We start from the raw sequence: 21,144 nt of genomic DNA on the forward strand, positions 1-21,144 counted from the left end.
AGACTGAAACCCCAGCTCCCAAAGTCAGCCAGCCACAACACCGTGAATTCCTCAGGGAGCTGCCAGCCTCATCCTCTTGTAGTTCCCACGCTCTTTCGGTGAGCTAAGAAAATGCTTATCTCCCTGAGCCTGGCCTTCCTAATTCCATTCCATCACATTACCTGATGGAACAGAATTTCGGTGAATACTGCCAGGCATCGCTTCCAAAGTGAGCAAAGCACGTGCTTCTTTGTTTTAGTTTTAGGGCTGTGGCCCAGCTGAGCCTCAGACAGAAAAATTAAGAACCTTCCCCCTTAAGAGAGGAAAAGAATATGCACAAGAGCTCTTACACAAATCATTACAGGTTCCACTCCTAAGTTTTGGATAAAAGATGCTGCATGAAAACCTTATTTAGGTTTAACGTTCTAAAGGGAAGAGAGGGTAGCTAAACATGGCTTCTTCCAGCTGTTGAGGTCCCTACAACAAGTATTTAACTTACAGTATGGATTGTTGTCTAAGACAAGGCAAAATTGATACGATCCTCCAAAAAATTAAGAAGCACAGCTGTGGTTTTAGACATTGATCAAGCGGAACAGACTTTCAAAAGTATTTGTTACATGATACTCACCTAACCATTCGTTGAATTTTTTAACTTCACTAGGAAGTCCCAGTTCAGTGAAATCACCAGCATGAATTAAAACATCTCCATATGGCATTTGAATTGGATCTGTTCTGGAGTGAGTATCAGACACACAAACAAAACGGGTGTATCCTGGAGGTCTGGGAGCATCATGTGGAACAGGATCTACCCTACGTGTAAAGTATTGAGACACAATTACAAAATATAGATGTTTTATGTTATTCACATATCTAGTTTACAGCTCCGATATAAAGTCTGTTTTCAGCATCTATGAAAAAGCAAGTTAAATACTCAGATTAGTAATGCATCGTTCAACTCCAGGAGGTTTCCCGAATTGTTAGACAAAATAGGCGAGAAGTATTATGTTTTACTTTATAACTATTTTTAATTTTAATTTTAAATACTTCCTAATAAATGGCACTTTCTGAGTAAGGGTTTATGCCTAAAGACGTTCATCTGCAGATTGCCTTTAAATATTTTAAACTGTATATACAATTTAAAAATACCAGTTGTAGCTTATGAGCAAAACTAGTTTTTAGAGGCAACAATCTGCAGAGCCTGACTGTCGTGCTCCATTAATACTGCATGACACACCAGTGAAAGCTGTATAAATGTTTAAAGTTTTTTTCAGTCTGAAGAAACTCAAGACAAATAGTTTTTGATGACTCATGTACCAATCATGTTTATTTAGTTCGTTAGTAAATGGTTAGCTGTATCCACCAAAAAAAAGTGAGGCGTTTCATAAATAGGAATCTTAACTGTTTAGTCAAAGGGGCTTCATTGAAAGATATCAATAAAAGCAGGGCCCCTCCCCACATCCCCAAAATTTGTGCCACACATGTACAGGTTACACACATCCCATCCTAAAATATCTACTGTTAGATACTTTTGACTCAAGTACTAATCTTTATTTTCTAGTACAACGAAATGGGTAAAGTTTTGGTAAATATAAGTAAGATGCAACCAATTAGGAATGTTACTATTTCCATAAATCTGAACATTTTAAAGTAACTGTCTAAAATAATACATTAGAATCATTTTTTTTCCCCTTACAGCAGTGTTTCTCAACCTTGGCGAGTTTAAGATGGGTGGACTTCAACTCCCAGAATTCCCCAGCCAGCATGGCTGGCTGGAGAATTCTGGGAGTTGAAGTCCACCCATCTTAAACTCGCCAGGATTGTAGAAACACTCCGTTAGAGAGTTTCATGTTTCCTGCATAGAACAAAAAGTGACATTTTCATGATTCAGTGTAGAAATAGATGGATACATATTGTAAAGGCACAGCTCAGCCTGTAGGGTGAGAAGCTGGAGTTTTCAAACCAGTCCCAGAAGCCTACTGGGACTACACACTTCAGCCCCATAATTCTGTACTGCCTTTCTGGCAAATAAAAGAGCAAAAATGATTTTTTTTCTGTAGCAACTTCCTGAACCTGCAGCCTAAAGCTGTGTAGCTAGGGGTTTCAGACCTTTCTCTTTTGAAGATAAATCAATCTCACAAGAGATAAATAAAATCAAACATGATTTAAACAAAAAAACTGCAAGATAGGATACATGAAAGCTAATTTACAAAAATACAGTGTTCTCCGCAGACCAAAAGATGGTACAGGTTTGCTGGAATTAGAGAGCTAGGGTACAATCTTTGCTTCAAAATTAGATTTCATCTTAAAAATAAATAAAGGTAAATCTTATGGAAAACAGCCTGAAGTTACCCAAAATGTTCTACAAGCGCAGACAAAATAGGAGTAACAGAGAATAAGGTTTCTAACAAACATATAGCAAAATAAATCAATGGTCCAATGCAGATACCTGGCTAATGCCAGTGGTGTCTGCAAAGTACATTTACCTATTTCTCAATCCTTGAGATTGAGTGGCAGATGAACATAGATAATGGACAAGAAGAAAAGTGGATACAAATCCATGGTTCAGTTTCAATTTTGAGATAATAGTAAATTATATCTTTGCCTGGCCTGATTATTGTAGCTTGCATGTCATGTACTACATATGAAATTGGGGGGGGGGGGGAAGCATGATTTATATGAAATTAAACAGAACTGTCTTCTATCTGAAAGAAAAAAAATGCTATACATTTTTTATTTCTTAGAAAATATTTAACCTTCCATTTTAATACTGAATTTAGTTGGTATAGTTAAATATTTTTCTTTCCCTTCCGTCTCTCAACTTTTAATAGTTTTTGCTTTGCAGTTATACTCCTTGTTGTTACATCAAAAGTAAATCACCTTCAAGAGCAATTACCTTTACAGATGTTTTCACTCTACCAAAAAGTAAAAAAACAAACATGTTAATTTAATTACATCTTAATATCCTGTGCTATTCACACTGCGTCTGAACTAAAGCAAGCTCTTTCAGATGGGCGCCCCTATGATTTCATTAGCTCTGCCATTCTTCCATCTGTGCAGACCTCTTGAATCTCTAGCCAAACCGTAACAGTCCTTTTGCTCTAAAACAGACATCGCGTTAAAACAAAAAATCCAGTCGGGTTAGCAAATGTTGCTGCAATTCTCCATGGGCTCCACTGCCTGTTGCTACTTTATGGAACGTGTAAATGCGTGCACGCTGGGTTATCCTTGGCATGTATTAATGAAAATCCTTATTTCGCCCAAGAACTATTCTCGAGAGTCACGGAGTTGCGACTGGTCCATGAAATATCCCATTGACCCAGCAATAACCATTCAGTAATCTGTGTCAGAGCAAGAACAGAATGGTAATACTTACATTTGCACATGAGGGGGCTGGAAACGTCCCTGGTTAATGTTGTAGAACGTGAACGCCTGCGTTGGGTTGGCGCTGTACTCGTCCACTTCAATGATGAGTCGACTGTGCTGATGCCTTCTAGCCGTCATAATGTGTGACTGGGCAAAAGCCATGCTTGCTCTCCGCAGCGATGCTCCTCTTTCACAGAATCATCTCTTCCTATTGGCTGAAAACATCCCTGGCTTATCCTACGCTGTGCAATCTCCCCTCCCGAATCCTGAAAGTGTAAAAGCAGGCTGAAAAAAATGACATGGATACAAGTGTTTGACAGTTAATCTGCTCGGGATACGTCTTATTTAATGTCACGCGGAAATTTATGAGAGGAAGATAAATGCTAACAGCTGAAATATCTCATTACAAATCTCTCCAGCTCAGCAAGTTGATGAATCTATCTACACGCAAGGAAGAAAACAAACCCGTCGAAGAACACACACTAAAACATGTCCCAATGGTTAGGAGGCTTCATCACAAATCTATCGAACAAGGCATTGCGGCTTAGAAATTGTATGTTGCATTTCAACGTTTTGCAAACGCGATTATTTAATTTTATTTTCCCCTCTCCTCCACGTATTAGTAAATGTTTACATCATTGTTCCAACTGACTATATGACTATGTATGAAGAGTGTACAGATAAGTATGGATTCCAAAAGATCTATAGGACGCCTTTTTTTCTATGTTTGAATGATCCTGATAAACCCATGAATTATCTGAAATGGCTAGAGCTGTAACTAAAAATGTGACCTGGATCCAGATAATAAGTATCCCAAGTGCATTTCCCTTTCATGATTCTTCCCTAAAAAAATTAATAAACTGAATATATTACTCAACGTATTATTTCAATTACCTCAATATCACTAAAGTGATTCATATTCCTAATTTCATTTTCTTAGCATACTGACTTTCGTCAGTGTTTCTATAGTTTTCCAATCAGCCCACAATTATTTCAGCTCTGCAAACATCAACAAAAGTGCATATTCTCCAGGGATCTTTATCTATCAGTAACAACAAAACCCATCCATTTGTTGACTTCATAGAGACTTTGGTTACTTATTTTTCAAACTTCATGTTTTTCAGACATTTTCAATAAAACAGTGCAAATTCCACAAACAGATGTCATGATCATGATTTTCACTCATCGCTTTTTTCAAATTCCTCCATCATTCCCACTTTTTAAAATAAGAACTTCATCAAATTTCAGCCAAAGATAAAATATGAAACAGAAAAAAAAGGGTTGAAAAAAAAGGGAAGATCCAAAAAAGAACAAAATTAAGGTGCAGAAAAGAAAAAAAAAAGAAAAAAGGTCACTTCCAACTTTCTTTGGTACAGGTACAAATATATAATTCCCACTTTTGAATGTTTTAAAACTGATTTTTAACTACTTTTCCGTATTTGACCACATTTCTTATACAGGTTGAGATCCAGAGTGGGAGTGCACTCAGCTCTTCAGTTATTTGCACCAACTTTCATTTGGGGTGTAAGCTTTTCAGTGAAAAAAAGCTTATGAAATAAAAGCTTATGAAAAAAGCTTATGAAAAGCTTTCATATTGCAATTTTCCATAGAAATATCAAAATATGTGTTCACTCAGAATATAAAAATATAGCCAACATTTTCGAGTTTTCTAATATATTGTCCATCACAAGAAGTTTAAAAATAATTAAAAATAATAGGTTGGATTCAGACATACTTAGGCTTTCTAAGGCGATTTCAGGGTCTTACTCCACATCGACCAGGCCTGGGTTTAAGACACTGAGATTTTCACCAAACAACATGTTTTAAAATCCTACGTTGGCTTTCTAGCTCTTCAGTAAGTCATTTCTAGGGCCATCCGAATTGTGTATGCTCCAACGTACTCTCTTCTATGAGATTTACTCACATGTAAATGCACGTCAGTGGCCAACCTAACTGTGCATTTTTTTCCAAACACTGGGAACTTACAATGTTTAATCTCCAGAGTCCTTTCGCAGTCCATGTTCACGTTGTTAAAACTGCAGCTCCTGAAAGACACCAAATAACAGGGGGACTGTTTGTCTGTTGACTTCTTCACCAGAATGCGTTGACTTTCCTCCTAAACGGTAGCGGCTCAGCCCTGGAGACCGAGATACAGTTCTCTCCGTTTGTCTGTTTTGACATAAGAGAGTACTGAAGACAGAAAGAATATATCCATCGTTTAATTGGATTTTAAAAGGTAAGGATAACATTTCCTTTGAGCCAACCTTGACTTCTAGTAACTTCCTGGACTTCTCCGGGTAGTTTTCCCGGAAGTGGTTCACCACTGCATTCTTCCAGCATGTTCTTGACTTATGGTGACATTTTCAATCTAGCTAAAAGAAAATTGGACATATATGTTTTATTACATACAGTAATATTGTCACCATAAGTCAGGAGACTACACATTCATTCCTTTAATGACTTGTGGCAACCCACAAGCTGCAGCCCAGAGACCAGGACTTCCCCTGAAGATGGGAGCCTGGGAGAGGGACGAGGATGAACACCTCCAAAGCTTTTCTGGAAAAGCACACCCCTCTCCAGAACAGACACTTCCCTTCTTTTCCAGACCTAGGACTCGCCCATTCGCAGCCCTCTCTTCTCACTGGGGTTCTGATTAGATGGACAGGCATGTCACGGTTGGACTGAGCATGGTTTAGCTTCTCCTGAGCCAGATGTCAGAAACAGAACTGGATATCATTGCTCCAAGCGTCCTATTGTGCCCCTCAACGGCTCTGCTGAAGCTTTTAAACTAAATGCATACAGCCAATAAAAAGATAATGAAATAGCATTCATTAGTAGTACTTTGGGGGAAGAAGACGACCAGGGGTTGGGCCACTGAACCACTGAAGGAACCTCTCCAACAAACAGGAACAGATCTATTGCGTAACACTGGCCTCCCTTTCGTGCCATAGTCTGTCTAGAATCCAGGTTGGAATGGCTCTGAATTCCTCCAAGAAATTCTTGGAGAATTCTTCCTCCAAGAACACCTGCAGCTGGTTTGCAGATGGACGGAGAAGTCCTGAAATCCTCTGGGTTCAGAGAAGTTCTTTTTCAAGGCTAATCCTATCACTGTCTTGCTCAGGGCAGCCTCCTTGCGCAAAATGCATTCACACCTAGGCAGTCCTCTTCGGTTAGTTCAAAGTGGTCATTCTGAGCAAGGATCACACAGGTGGCCGGTGAACTGCCACGGCCGCCTTGCACATCCTTAAGCAGTAAAAGATTTTCAGATGATCCCACCAAACGGTGCATTTTGTCTCAACTAAATCGGTAACAATGGGAGTACTTAAGTTTTTACGGAGATAAGCTGTTTTAGCCTTAAAGTACCCTGCGAATGTGCTCCTCTGAGGAAGGTAAAATAACATTTTGCAGAATCGCCGTCAATCATTTTTGTGCAACTCATAAACATCTCTGCTCAAGGATGCCATAAAGATCACAAAATAAACCGCTTGCTGCTTTCACGGCCATACAGTAGGTGCAATTATTCCCCAGATGCGTGTGTCGTCAGCTCAGACTTCCATCCAGACTGTTTCTTTGAAAAAAAAAATTATTAAATTTGCAAATATAATTATAAAATAAAAGCCTCTCTAAAATGAAAGGCTCCAGGCTAGAAAGCAGGAAACGGTGACTTCTAGTCCCGCCTTAGGCACGAAAGCCGGCTGGGTGACTTTGGGCCAGTCCTTCTCTCTCAGCCCAACCCACCTCACAGGGCTGTTGTTGTGAGGAATGGGAGAGCTGGGCATGACAGCCTCACCCGCAATGGCTGCTAGGACTGCCCCATTCTCTTACGATATTATATTATGGCTATTCTTATATCCATAGGTCTTATCATTCTTAAAACAAGGGCCCGGGCTTCCTTTCTACTTCGGAGCACCATTTAAACTTGAAAAAATTTAATCTCTGCCAATTCTTTAAATGCGGATGGAGGGTGGTTGGGAGAGGACCCCCATGCCAGCTCCCCCCTTTCTCTCCTTGGGATCCTGCTTTTCTGCCTAAGCCAGTGTTGTCCAAACTTGGCCACTTTAAGATGAGTGGACTTCAACTCCCAGAATTCCCCAGCCAGCCATGGCTGGCTGGGGAATTCTGGGAGTTGAAGTCCACTCATCTTAAAGTGGCCAAGTTTGGACAACACTGCCTTAACGGAACAGAACACATGTTCCTTATTGCACAATGTCACTATTACTCAATTATTGCCAATATTACTATCCTCATCCCCCATATTCCTAAGTCATTCAAGGTTTCTTTCTTACCAAGATTAGACCAGCCCTCCTACAACTCCAGGGGAATTACACCCTTTCTCCGACCTATTCTTTCTGGAGATCTCTCAAAATACTTTTAGCTACTTTAAAGACCAAACTCCACTATCTCTTTTATATTCCTTTAAAAAAAAAATTTTTTTTTTCTTCCTACGCCAAGTGGCCTTACGTTCTGCGTCGCCAACCGCTATCACGTGACTCCTAAAAACAGGGGTGTCCGTAGGGTATGGTCGACCAAGTCAAGATGGTGGCCACTATAACATGATCAAAGCTTTGCGATGCACGTAAAAAACAGGTGGAGCTTCAATCACAGTGTCACGGCTGCCATCTTGACTTTTTTGACCACCCCGGCAGACACCACTGACTAAAACGCTTCACCTGCCTGGCAGCAGTGGGACAAATGAGCTTTGCACTGTAACAATTTCCTTAGGGATCTTTTTGCTCTTCTCAGAGCAAACCAACTCTGTGAGAGCTCCCTATTCCTCTTTTCGCCCTACTGCCCAAGGTGGATACGAAGGCTGGGGAGAGAAGAGCCAGTTGACAGAACACGCCAACAGTAAATTAGCACCAATAATTAGAAGAATGATTGTTTTTCTCATAAACAATCTAAAATTTAACAGTGCAATTAACAATGGGATATCAAAAAGTATAAAAGAATACAAGCCTTGTAACAGGGAAGCATAAAACATGGTTTGCCTACTAGTTTATGGAAGAACATAAAGGAGGAAATTAAAACCCTGGAGTCTATCTTCCGACTTCCACATTTTAATCAAGTTCCTGTCTTCCCTTTATGTTTTCCTCTCTATGGGTCAACCAAGGAGAAATATTTCTCGGTTGCCAGGTAATGGACTAACTCAGAAACTGGAAATTCATTTGCAATTTTTATTGATCGCTGGGTAGATTTTTCCACCCCAAACACAAGGAGGTTTCACAGTGCTGTACACACGTTTAGGGGAAAATCAGAAAAATGGTCCAGGGAAAACACAGGACCGAATGATGTTCCTCTATGGCTGTTTTCATCCTCGATCATTACTCTGAGTTCCAGAAAAAAGACAATATCCTTTTATAAGCTACATTTCCTTTAACTGTAAGAAAGTTGACTCTTTCTTAAGTTTGCAAGCAACCCTGTTTAGGTTACCCCTTCTGTATTTCTTCAGGATCCTGTCAACCAGCAAGAGAGAACAGAGTTTGGCCCAAGAACTGAAGTGGTTCTAGGCCAGTGTTGTCCAAACTTGGCCACTTTAAGATGAGTGGACTTCAACTCCCAGAATTCCCCAGCCAGCATGGCTGGCTGGGGAATTCTGGGAGTTGAAGTCCACTCATCTTAAAGTGGCCAAGTTTGGACAACAATGGCCTAAGGCAAACCTATGTTGGCCTCAGCACCTGGTCAACGTTGGCTGATCTTAAAAACAGCTAATCCGGATAAGACAGGATTGATGGTCAAATAAGAGGGAACATCGGGCAGGGTGCCTGCAGTCAGGGAGTCAAAAAAGTCAAGAGGGCGAAGCATGCACTAAAAGCCCCACCTCTTTTTTACATGATGCGCCAGAAAGTGCTAAGCTTCCTAGAAAACTTTTTAAAAAGTCCTGAAAGATGGTGACGGCCAGCCATTCCTGCATCGTCGCGAAATCTGTGTTTGCTTTCTTTTCACCACTTACATCCCGCCCCATTTCTGGAGATCCTGAGCACTTAGTATCATTACTAGAAGATTAAACACAGAAATCAATTTGTACCACTACAACCAATTGATCCAATCTAGTTAGACCCCAATATTTGGGGTAGTTTGATCCTACTCAACCACCAATGCCTTTCTGAGGGCCACGTTGTAGGACACTCCAAAATAAGGAGGGAATGGTCTGGAGACCTGGGGGTTCAAGAGAAGGAAGGAAGGAAGGAAGGAAGGAAGGAAGGAAGGAAGGAAGGAAGGAAGGAAGGAAGGAAGGAAGGAAGGAAGGAAGGAAGGAAGGAAGGAAGGAAGGAAGGAAGGACTGTCCCTGATGAAGCGAAGGGAAGGGAAGGGAAGGGAAGGGAAGGGAAGGGAAGGGAAGGGAAGGGAGGAAGGGAGGGAGGGAGGGAGGGAGGAAGGAAGGAAGGAAGGAAGGAAGGAAGGAAGGAAGGAAGGAAGGAAGGAAGGAAGGAAGGAAGGAAGGAAGGAAGGAAGGAAGGAAGGAAGGAAGGAAGGAAGGAAGGAAGGACTTTCCCTGATGAAGGGAAGGGAAGGGAAGGGAAGGGAAGGGAAGGGAAGGGAAGGGAAGGAAGGAAGGAAGGAAGGAAGGACGGAAGGAAGGAAGGAAGGAAGGAAGGAAGGAAGGAAGGAAGGAAGGAAGGAAGGAAGGACTTTCCCTGATGAAGGGAAGGGAAGGGAAGGGAAGGAAGGGAAGGAAGGGAAGGGAAGGGAAGGGAAGGGAAGGGAAGGGAAGGAAGGAAGGAAGGAAGGAAACAACACACATCAATCTGGTTCATGGCCTCTAATCCTTAAGTAAGTGATCATTAGGTGATTGTGATCATGATGAACCAATCCTGTATCTGGGGACTTTTTGAGTAAGCAGCCTTCTGGAGTCCTACTGCCTAACTGGAAGAAGCTCCAGGAACACCTGCAATATTTTAAGTACGATTGTTTTTATTCTGGAAACCAACTGCCATCCTTTAAGCAGGAGACAGGTGATATTATTTTCATGTTGCAATTATCATGTCATGTATTACAAAGCTAATATTGCAAATAATGAAGCCTGCTCTAAGTGGAAGAGCGCACCTTGGCTCTAAGACTACTCATAAGAAGTCACTTGTCCCAGGCAGAGGCAGGAGAATGTGTTAAATTCCTTCCCAGCCTGCCCAAACTCCCTCAAGAATTATGAGAGGTGGCATATCTATGGCACATCCTGGGTCAAATGTAAAAGGATGCCAATGTGGAAACCTTTGTGCGAGTTTTGAAATGAAGCCGTAATTAACTAGGATCTTACAAACATGCCAATGATTCCTAATGTACCGAAGGAGGCGTGGAGCTCACATTTTTCATGCAAAAGTTCCCTTGTTCAGTGCATTCATGCTCTGGTAAAACTGCAAAAGAATTGCTGCAGAGAACCCGTGTGCACGAGCCGAGTCCCTTGCCTGACCGAAATCTGAGATAAAAGCGTGGCTTCTGGTAGGGAAACGAGACCGTGAAATGGGTAAGACTCTTTCACTCTGTTAAATCACTTAAAAATATACTGCCCTGTGCAGAGGACGAAAGCCACTTTGCGTCTGATGACAGTTCAGAGAGGTTGCTAAGCAGATCCCACAGGGAGGGACCGTTGGCCTGAACAATAGCCAAATGAATGTGCCGGTGCAAAAATCCAAGCGAAACCCCAATATGTTTTCATTTGGGGTTTTCCTGCACCTACATCAGCCCACCTATATACGAACAGGATGCTCCCTGGTATTTCTTTCATCAACCTACTCAGATGAATAGTTGTTATTTTGCATGGAAGTGTAACTAAAGTCTTCGAGACCAGAATGTTTTCATTCTGGGACAATCCCCCCCCCCCAAAATCAACTTCACATTGTCAGCTATGTCACTACTGGGTCACCTACACCAGTGTTTCTCAACCTCAGCGACTTTAAGATGTGTGGACTTCAACTCCCAGAATCCCCCAATCTCCCAGGATTCTGGGAGTTGAAGTCCACACATCTTAAAGTCGCTGAGGTTGAGAAACACTGACTTACATCAGTCAAAGCTGCCTTATCCATTTCCCTAGACTTAAGAGAAAGGGATCCTGGCCCAGGCAGACTGCAAGGAAGCCTTTGGCCCTCCAAATGTGGGCTCAGCTGCCTCTGGGTTAAACGGGTGTCTTTCCTAAAACCAAAAGCAAGCCGCGTAAAGCTAGAAACGACACTGCACGGAAGGCTGTCTTCCAATCCTAAGAGCTTGGTCACTCAAACGCTCAAAGGATGGGGCTCTTCGCTGCTGCCAATTCAATCTCAACTCTCTCAGAGACTCAGACCGGCCAAGGAGGCACATCTATGCACTTCGCTGGGTGGCTAGAACGCCTCACAGGCTAAACGTATGGAAGGGGAAAGGAACGGGTGCATTTGATGAATTTGCACCAACATTCGTTATCCACGTACCAAGGCGTGGTGCTGGGTTTCATTAGAGTGACCATTATGGGCCCATCCCCACCTTGGTTGCTTTCACTTCTCCAGAGGGTCCCAAAGGAATTCATGGTCTCCCCAAGTTGTCCTCACCATTGTTCTCACAACGCTGTAGGACTTTAACCAACGATCCTTCCAGCCAACTATTAGAGGAGCGTAACTGTTGGCAACCCGCCCTCTGTCCTTCACCCCCTGCCCATCTTTGTACTGAATATTTCTGCACAGCCATTGAAGCAAACGTTTGGCCATGGCGAAAGGGAGCTGCTGAGCAATTCCTTTCCTTGCCTAAAAAAAGCGAAGGTGTGGAGGTCCCAAGGCGGCTTGCCCCAGAGCGGAGGTGAGGAGCCGGAAGAGAAGCCCTCCACCCACTCCAGGCTCAGCCCTTCGGCAGCAGAACTGGGCTCAGGGCAATTTTCCTTGCGTGGCTGCTGCCAAGCGGGAAATTAATTGGCTCTCCTGACCGTCGGTGGCAGCCAGTGCGATCAGGTGGGCACTGAACCAATCTGGGAGTTGCACAAACACCATATGGTGGAAGGGGATTATCTTTCCCATCACTATTTTGGAAATGTTCCTTGAACTGTATCTGTCTAGACTGCTGGTATGTTCATTGTATCGCTCACGTAAGGTAAATAAAGTAGGTTTGGATTACGCTGCATTTAGCTTGGCGACAGCTCGTTATGTCAAGCAGGGTTTTCAGACCTCTGTTTGTTGATCTTGTCGATACGGCTGCCCAACTCACCGATGTGGCTGGTTAAAGTCTCTTTCTGAAAGGGTATCGGTCCTAGGAAGCCCAGAGCATGTGGGATTTGGGTAAATAATTCACCTTTTACCACTTCTAAAAGTGAAGCGAAATTCTTGTGGCCCTTCGAAATCTGCCACGTCCAGAAACTTCTCCGCAGGGGTGCGCACAGGGAAAGTCAGAGAAGTTGGGAAGGTGGCCGGGACCACATGAGCAAAGCCCTGTTCCTATCACGATGAAGATGTACATAATGGGACATGATGATGATGATGATGATGATGATGATGATGATGATGATGATGATGATGAAAGGGGCAGGGCTTCAATTATGCACTCATGGCTGCCATCTTGACTTTTTTTCCCCTCCTTGCAGACCACCCTGCTAGATCTGTCTGTTAGAACTGCAGGATGAGGCCTTGGGACGATGCAAAGGGTCTCGGCGAGGAAATCCATATTTCATTTAATGCAGCTTTTACGTGATACATTCATGCACTATACTCTTTACAAGAATACTGTAAGGATCTAAATTCAATCCTGAAAAGAAAATGGCAAAAAAGATGCTGTGAACGTTCAAATGCCCCAAAACTTTTTATCATGGAAAATTAAGCAGGAAGGAAGCAAAGTCCAACGTTAAGCCCCTCATTACAGCCATGAGATATACAGTTCAACCTTGAGATGAGGATAGTAGATTGAACACAGTTGCAACTAGTGTCAAGTTTCCTTTAGCATGAAAAAAATGGTAGTTTTCCCCAAGATCTGAAAATACATGGTCATTTTTATGACGGACAAGCTCTGTTATAACTTATTTTTTACAGGATGCTAGTGACTCAAACACATCAATTTTTTTTTTCCCCCATTTATTCTCCTCTTCTGCTCTATCTTCAAAGTTTTAATCAAACATAGATATGAGATCCTGGCCCTACAGGAAAGCCCACAGAAGTGAATGGGACTTACTCCTAAGTTAACAAATATAGGCCTATAGCTTTAATTGCTAAATTCAACCAGTCTGCTCCTCTTCTCCTGTTTCTGTACCATCTTCCTTTCAACCCTCTTTTTCAATTAAGATTTCTGCAAAACAAAAAAGCAAAAAGAACTAAATAATCAACTACAGGAATAAACATTAACCAGCTGTAAACCACAAACAAATTTTAAGAAAGGAAATTATACGCACAGAGCCATAGATATTTCAAGGCTTTATCAGAATGCGCGCACACCCAGACTAATCAATCCAGTGGCCGCATTTGAAGCCTACAAATCTCGCAATCGCTGATTCTCACAGGAGCAAGTAGGTGAGTTCAAAAGGACTTACAAAGCCCTAATTAAAGGCAGAAGATGCAACTCTGTTGGGAACACCTTTTTAAAGGCCACTGAAGGAAGAAATTCTGCTGCCCAATTGGAAAATGATGGCAGGCTTTATGGAGCAAGGAGAACCAGGCCAGATTATAAGCATTTCATACTGACTTCGGTTGCGACTCCTCCCAAAAACTTCCGTTCTCATTGTTGCAGCCCAAGAGTGTGGCCCCTGTATGGACAATTTAAAAATGGGAAAGCTCCTTGGGACCCCATTTTCCCTAGACTGTTGAAAAGTAATATGGATTGGTGGCCCCAGGGTGACATCTGTACTTAACCACCTTAGTAATCTCCTGCAGATTCCCAAGGGTTCCAGTATGGATGGGACCAGGTATGACCCAGCCAATGATCACTCAATTAGCCTTTTCAGCATGATACACACGACTGGTTTTGGAAACTGGCCTGAACAAGAAAAATCCTGGGAAATGAACGAGCAGGATTTAAAGGTTTACAGATCAACACTCAATCAATGCGCTATTCTATACTTCTTCATAGTGGCACTCTATCTCGCCTTTCTTGATCTCAAATCAATACTTGATTCTATACCTCGGGCAGGCTCTGGTGGAAACTAGACCAGTCTTCCACAGGCCAAAGTTTGTTGCCAGATCCCAATATCTCCATACAAGTTAGATTCAGCAGTTAAGGCCCTCTCTCTACTGGGGTGCCTCTTCTCTTTAATGTTTGTTGGAATCCTACAGGTCTAGCTTCAAGGAACCATGAGTTTCACCTCCTAGACTAGATGATAGACATAGGGATGACTGCAGGGAGGTCAAGATGGCAGCCACCACCATGCAGTGGTCATGACACAGGCCAAAGAGGGGCAGAGCTTCAACCGCATGGCTGTGGCCACCATCCTGACTTTTTTGACCTCCTCCCTGCAGATACCCTGGACAGACAGCAACAGTTCTTTATGCTGATGATGTGGCTTTTGCATGCTGAGTTTTTTATTGTGTTTGGTCTTGGACCGCAAATAAATTTTGGTTGACTGATGTAGCTTATCCTTGCTACTATAAGAATGGGCAGAGGAGAACACTTTGAGCCTTAATTGGGATGAGGAAAAACTAGCTATTAACTACTCCCCAAACGAAGGTAATATTTTTTCAAAGGGAGTCCGGGACCATAAACGTCACTGGCAAATAAATATCAGTTTAATAGAGAAAGTCAGATTCTTTAAATGCCTTGGATAAACTTTCCATTCCTCCTAATACTGGAGGGAGAAAATTGGGTTAGTTAGTGAAAAGATGGACAGAAGTGATACCGAAATCCTTTTATTCGTTGGGAGGCTATTATATACCAGTGGCCATTAAAATCTTTACAGTAAAAATAATCTCCCAGATGTTATATTGTCCCCAAGTGTGTCCCTATAACAAGTTAAACCCAACAGAAACCACCAACCCAAATTTGAAAGTGTCTTATTTCAAGTATGTTCCTGCATCTTTCACAGGTTCAAAGGAGCCAAATCTGGGATGGATCCCCTTGTAGCAAGTTCCTGTATGGGTCAACTTAATTATTGGCTCAGACAGTTTTCTAGGGGTTCTATTCATGATTATTTCAACCCAACATAGAAGATCCAGTTCCAGAAGAACATAGGCCAGTGTGGCTTTCGCAGACCATTTTTGCTACTCCTGGGGTTGGATAGAGCTAATGCTGAAATTTAAGTCCCTGTTCCAGACAAGATCTTAGAAGAGGACCCTGGGAAGCCTTGTCAGACTGTCAGAGATTCAACTTTTTCATCCTGGCCAAGGTCCAGCATGGCCTTATCTGCTTAAGCCACCTTCTCTCTTGCCTGCTTTAAGATTCCACCCTGGGTGGTATCAAAATCAAATAAATCTTTATCACAGCACTGAGTAGCTCAAAATAAAAGATAGCACAGCAAACAAAATATTGGAATAAAACGTGATGATAAAACCCAGAAAAAGCTCAGGAGTTGTCACTAACCCGACTCCTGAACAGTCCTTTGGTGAACCTGACAAGCCACAATACAAAATTTGGGCATGCCAAGAGTAACAGAAAGAACTATCTGCCAGTAAGAAGGAAGTACCAAACATGTCACATCTGTCTCAGCTATAAATCAAAAACAGAGCGACACAAATATCCTGAGCCAATCAATCTCAACCCGCCCTTGAGCCAAAAGGGCTAATCTGGTCCCCTAGTTTGCTGGTTTGTTTCTCCAATGAATTTATCATTGCAATCTACCAGGTGGTTAGCAATAAAAAAAAAATCCAATAAGGGAATAAAACATCCGTGGTAAGAAAAATAAAACAAATTAAAACACCCACAATAAAAGTAACAAAATAATAAGTGAAGCAGTAAAACAAGCTAGCGTATTCTCAGCTGTTCCCAAATGCCCTACCAGGAAGCTCTGCCTTAAATAACTCCTAGAATGCTAAAAAGGAAGGGGGTAGCTTTACTTCTGGAGGATGCGACTCCATAAAGTGAGCACCATGACTGAAAAGCTGTGCATCATGATCTCGATCCCCTTCACTTCATGAAGGCCAGGGGCCACAAGCAGTGTTGTCCAAGAAGCATTTATTGGATGGGTGGATTCTGGTTGGAGAAGGTGGCCCTGCATTCTGCCTTCCACCAAGACTGTTTGATGGCCAAATTTTAAGACAAGTCCATATAAAGGTCCTCTCCTGCCTTAATGAGTTAGATATCTGGCTGGCTGAAGGGACAAATAGCTACCCTTGGTGGTACTAGAGGGAAAAGACATCCCCATTTCTGAGTCAATCTGACTATGTGACATTCAGGAAACTGAGTTTGTAGCCTACAGACATCTACACTACCTTTTCTAGAGATTCCACACTCCAAGCCCCTTGTAATGACTAGACCTGGTGGAATGGAAGAAGGTTATCTTCACCTCTGGTTATCGGAACAGCACCTGGAGATCATTAGGAGAAGCATAAAATTTCTATCTATCACCACTGTACTTTGTCCCGACTTCTTATAATGATTTTAGTTGATGCTATTGTTTATTAAGGCATGATGTTCTTCCCCCCAGGACTATTTTTAATTGTATTTTTTTTATAATCTGTTTCTTCTGTATAATTCAATCTATCAAAATAAATCATGACTGCTATGATTATATTGTTACTTATGTAGTCATGAGAGAAACACAGACCTTTAAAGAACCTTATGGAATATTTCTATCCAAAGTGGTATTTCTAAGACAACGGTAAGGGGGGAAATACCATTTATAAAGCTAGTAAATGGTGATCAAATTTGCCTGCGTTTTAGCTTCATAACAGAATTTTTCAAAGCTCTTTGTTGTATTAAATTTTCAACCACAGCAATTTCCCACATTCTTAAATACCGCTGATCCCACTAAATATGGACTTGGTTTTCCACCATTTTTCAATAACAAATCAAACAGGTACCAATAATTACTGAATTCGTATCTTATGTTGCATTAATTTATCTACATTAGTAAAGATAGAGAGTAAACTAATCATGAGATTCTTTCAGAAAGACGAGGGGATGATTTGCCTCAATTTCTTGAAAAACTTTTGACCAAAAACACTGATTAAGTGGTATCGCCACTAGGGATGGTAATATATAACAATTTCCTTGCATCTCTGTCAACACAAGCTAGAAATATTTCAATTTACGTAGTGTCAATACTATCTTTATATGCAGTTGTGCGCATAATGCTCTCTTTATAGTTAATTCTTGAAGCCTTTTATCCTCTTTAACCTGTAGTAAAACAATGGAATGAATATAGGGCAAAGTTATTTTTTTCTAACTACGTCCTTGTCTTTTACACCCAGACATAAACAAGAGACACACAGATTTATGTTTGGAGCTAATGGACTGTATCAATAACAGTGAGCCAATTTTTTTAATGCTTAATATTTTGAAAAATGGTCTCAACAAGCAAGAAATATTTCAAATTGCGGCCAACGATTTCAGCCTGGTACACTGAAGAATCACTGCACGCCTGTTCCCAGAATTTCTACATGGAAGACTATGAACCCTGAGCATATAAAATATAAATATATAAAATATAGTTTTTATTGTGGCCTGATCCTTCATGAGTTACAACCAAAGAAAAGAACTTTTTGTGGCATAATCTTTCAAAATGCCCCAGAACATTTGGATTTGGGGGGATTTTTTTTTAAAGTTACAGGATAATCGAATGTTACGGGTTCCATTTTTCACATGGGACCCACTACGGGAAGTAGGAATAAATGGGGTCCCTGGGTGTTCCTTGTTTGCTACAAATGCTGTTTTTAAAAAAGATTTACAAGTGAGCACGTCCCTTTGTGAGAACTTGCAGACAAGATCAACAAATGTTTGGGAAAGTTAAAAGTAGAATATTAAAGGTAGTTGAGTAATATGAATGGCATTTATATTACGGAAAGCTGTACAAATGTGAAAACGTACCTTGTATATGTATCTGTCTATAAAATATAAAAAAACTATGGATAGCTGCATATAAAAATGCTTACTGAGGACATCCATGTCCAAAATACGGCACCTATAGATTTTTTTTATGGTTACCTGAACATTATAACAGACCATAATTAAATACTCTTCAGTCTATTGTTCGCTATTATTCTATCATGGCCTCATTTTACTCTAGACTTCCTACCTGAATTCCATTTTTCTAATCCTGTACTCTTGCTTTTATTACATCTTTTTTCCCTCCTTTTATCAACTGTTGTTTAATTCAGAGTTTTCCTGTTCAGGTTTTTCTGAACTACTTTATGCTGATATGTAATATAATTTTAAACAATGAAAATCAATTTCTCACTCTCTTTTAAATTTTCACCCTTACAGAACCACAGTCTATATCGTTATAAACAGGTGTAAACATTAAAAATAAAAAATAAAAGGTGGAAATTAAGCAGTCAGATACATGTCCATATGAGATTTGCAAATCCATAAAACGCTGATGATGCAGAGAGAAGCATAAAATGATGCAGATTATAGCAACTGAAACTACTGTATATATACAATCAGATATACTGGTCCTAATCAGATAAACTGGTACTATAAGAACTATAAGAACAGTTAAATTGTTAGTTTAATTTAATCTCTTATTTTGAAACCACTATACAATGTATCGAAGTTTTAGAATTTTAATGCTCATTTCAATGCTTAAAGATGACTTGATATATAAGACAGATAAATAGTTTTTCTTGCAAATAAATAGACTGAAATGAATCTCGAGGGGGGGAAAGCTTTTCAAAATCAATTTTATCAAGGAAAAAAAAATGAGAGGGGAGCAGTGAAATCCTCCGCACCCTCATATTATACTACCTGACCATTTCAGAGCATTCTGGTGCTGCATTTTAAAATAAGTAAGGTTTGCCCACCTTCTAGGGACGTGGATACAAAAAATGCACAGCTTCTTCTGTTCAGTTCTCATCCACAAGAAAAGGGAATGAATAGTAATGCTCCCTTGCCCTTGTTTTCTCCCTCTTTCACCTGGCAGCCAAACACACCTGACTTCTGCAGGTCATGGAGCATCTTCTCCAGCTCTGCTCACAAAGTTCGCAAAGGGGATCAAGCCAGAGTTTTAAAACCTATCCTTGAATTTTCGATGGCCAAATGCCTTTTCTGTAGCTTATGAGGCTCACATCATGATATTACCATGGGGAATTCAGGCATGAGCAGGTTAAACTTAAATATGTACATCAATACCACTAGAATTACAAGACCACCTTTAAGCTCAGCTGAAAAATCAAATGAAAGAGGATGTTGACGTGCCGTGATTTTAAATTGAAGCTATGACTAGCACAGAAATATGGATTTTAAGGAAAACCTGATGGTGTTATGTATCTACCTTTGACAGGGGGGTGGGCAGGCTTTTAAGTCAGCCTTGAATCCTGGAGACTTACATGGAGAAGTCCATGCTTTGGGCAACGTTTGCAAAAAGCAGTTTGCCCTTGGCTTCCTCCTAGAGCTAAGGTGAAGTCACTAGCCCAAAGTCGCCCAGGTGGCTTCACGCCTCAAGGTAAGGCTAGAATTCCTGGTCTCCTGGTCTAGCCTGGTGCTTTTAACCACGACACCAAGCTGGCTCTCACCACACTTGTTAGTTGGAGTTAAATGAATACAGATCCTAAATGGAGATCAACTCTCTGAAGATATTTTCAGTGGCAATCCATAGCTTCCTTTCCTCAGCCTTCAAAACCACCAAATCAAAACAGGTTTCTAGCTGTCGACGGAATGAAGCATTTCAAAATCGTTTTGCTTTCCAAGGGTTTAATCTTAAACTTCAAGTAAGCCCACTGCTGGAATTGCAAGACAAGTAACTGAAGTCAAGCAGGGGTGTCCCTTGGGACGTGGTCAAAGTCCACATCAAACCTCACCAGAACTTAAATTGCACCATCACATCTTGACTTTTTTGACCACCTACTGCAGACACTCCTGAAATCAAGCATCTACCAGAGAGAAAGATCCTAGACAACCCGCCTTCATGCTTGTGAAAAGGAACATCACAATTTCGGACCGTGATGTCAGCATTCAATGTTGCTTTCAGCCCTGCAACAGTCAGAAACCGGGGTTCGAACCAGAGATGCTCCAGCCGAAAGCCGTTTCCTCTGGCCTCACAGCCCTCTTGAGACCCAGAACAGTTCAGGGTCTTGCGCGCATGCACCTCTGGGATCAGTGAATCATAAAGAATTAGCCACTCCAAGTAATACAAACGAAGAGCAAGCTGAAGGTCTGTGTGGCGCGTGAGCTCAAGTCAATGTCCGCAAACCAGAAAACGGGCTCTCCGGGCCTCGGGATTTAATTACTCTCACCCTCCGTGGCAGGCTGATCCTGATAATCAGATGGGAGGGAGGGAAGATCATTGTGCTGTTAGTGGTGGCAGTTTCCTCATTAGCAGTCAGCTGAATTTGTTCATTATGCTCACCTTTCCCGATGCAGGAAGCCATTCCCACCATCTGTCTACAGCCTGGGGCATTCTGTACAGTATCCCCGAAAAGGCATTGCAACGAGCAGCTAGTGAGAGAGGAATGAGCTCCTGCTCAGACAAGGCACGTCTGCCCTTCACAACGCCAAAATATCCCTTCGGTGGGAGCCCTTCCTTTGGCTGCTCAGTTGTTGCATGATTTCATCACCAGGTTTTGCAGTTTACTTTTGGATCCGTTGCTCTTTCTCTTTCCATGCATTTTGGTCAGGTACATGTGGTTAGATTCTACCTGAGTCCCAAAGCTGGGAGCAAACCGACTATGATCTCCCTTCCTCCAAAACTTTCTTCTTGCCAATCTCTCATCTGGGAACCCATCTTTCTCTGGCGTTAGAACTTTTCACTTTTTCATTTTTCTTCATAGTCCTGATCTC

The 21,144-nt window shown here is 41.5% G+C and overlaps 1 protein-coding gene across 9 annotated transcripts in view; it reads right to left on the bottom strand.

Moving 5' to 3' along the window:
• Window positions 1-21,144, bottom strand: part of MPPED1 (metallophosphoesterase domain containing 1) — a 92,903-nt gene that overhangs the window by 65,438 nt on the left and 6,321 nt on the right. For 4 of the 9 annotated variants that reach the window (XM_088151659.1, XM_088151550.1, XM_088151605.1 and 1 more), the window contains 3 exons: window positions 5,329-5,387; window positions 3,353-3,608; window positions 608-789 (listed from right to left, as the gene is read on the bottom strand). In XM_088151659.1, coding sequence (XP_088007785.1) covers window positions 608-789; window positions 3,353-3,504 — 334 coding nt within the window. In that variant the 5' untranslated portion in view covers window positions 3,505-3,608; window positions 5,329-5,387. The other 5 variants (XM_088151293.1, XM_088151222.1, XM_088151435.1 and 2 more) reach the window with 5 other exon arrangements.

This window comes from Python bivittatus, unplaced genomic scaffold, assembly GCF_059951505.1.
Source record: "Python bivittatus isolate LINGU-HERP-01145 unplaced genomic scaffold, Pbiv_v1 ctg000010_np1212, whole genome shotgun sequence".
NCBI lineage: Eukaryota > Metazoa > Chordata > Lepidosauria > Squamata > Pythonidae > Python > Python bivittatus.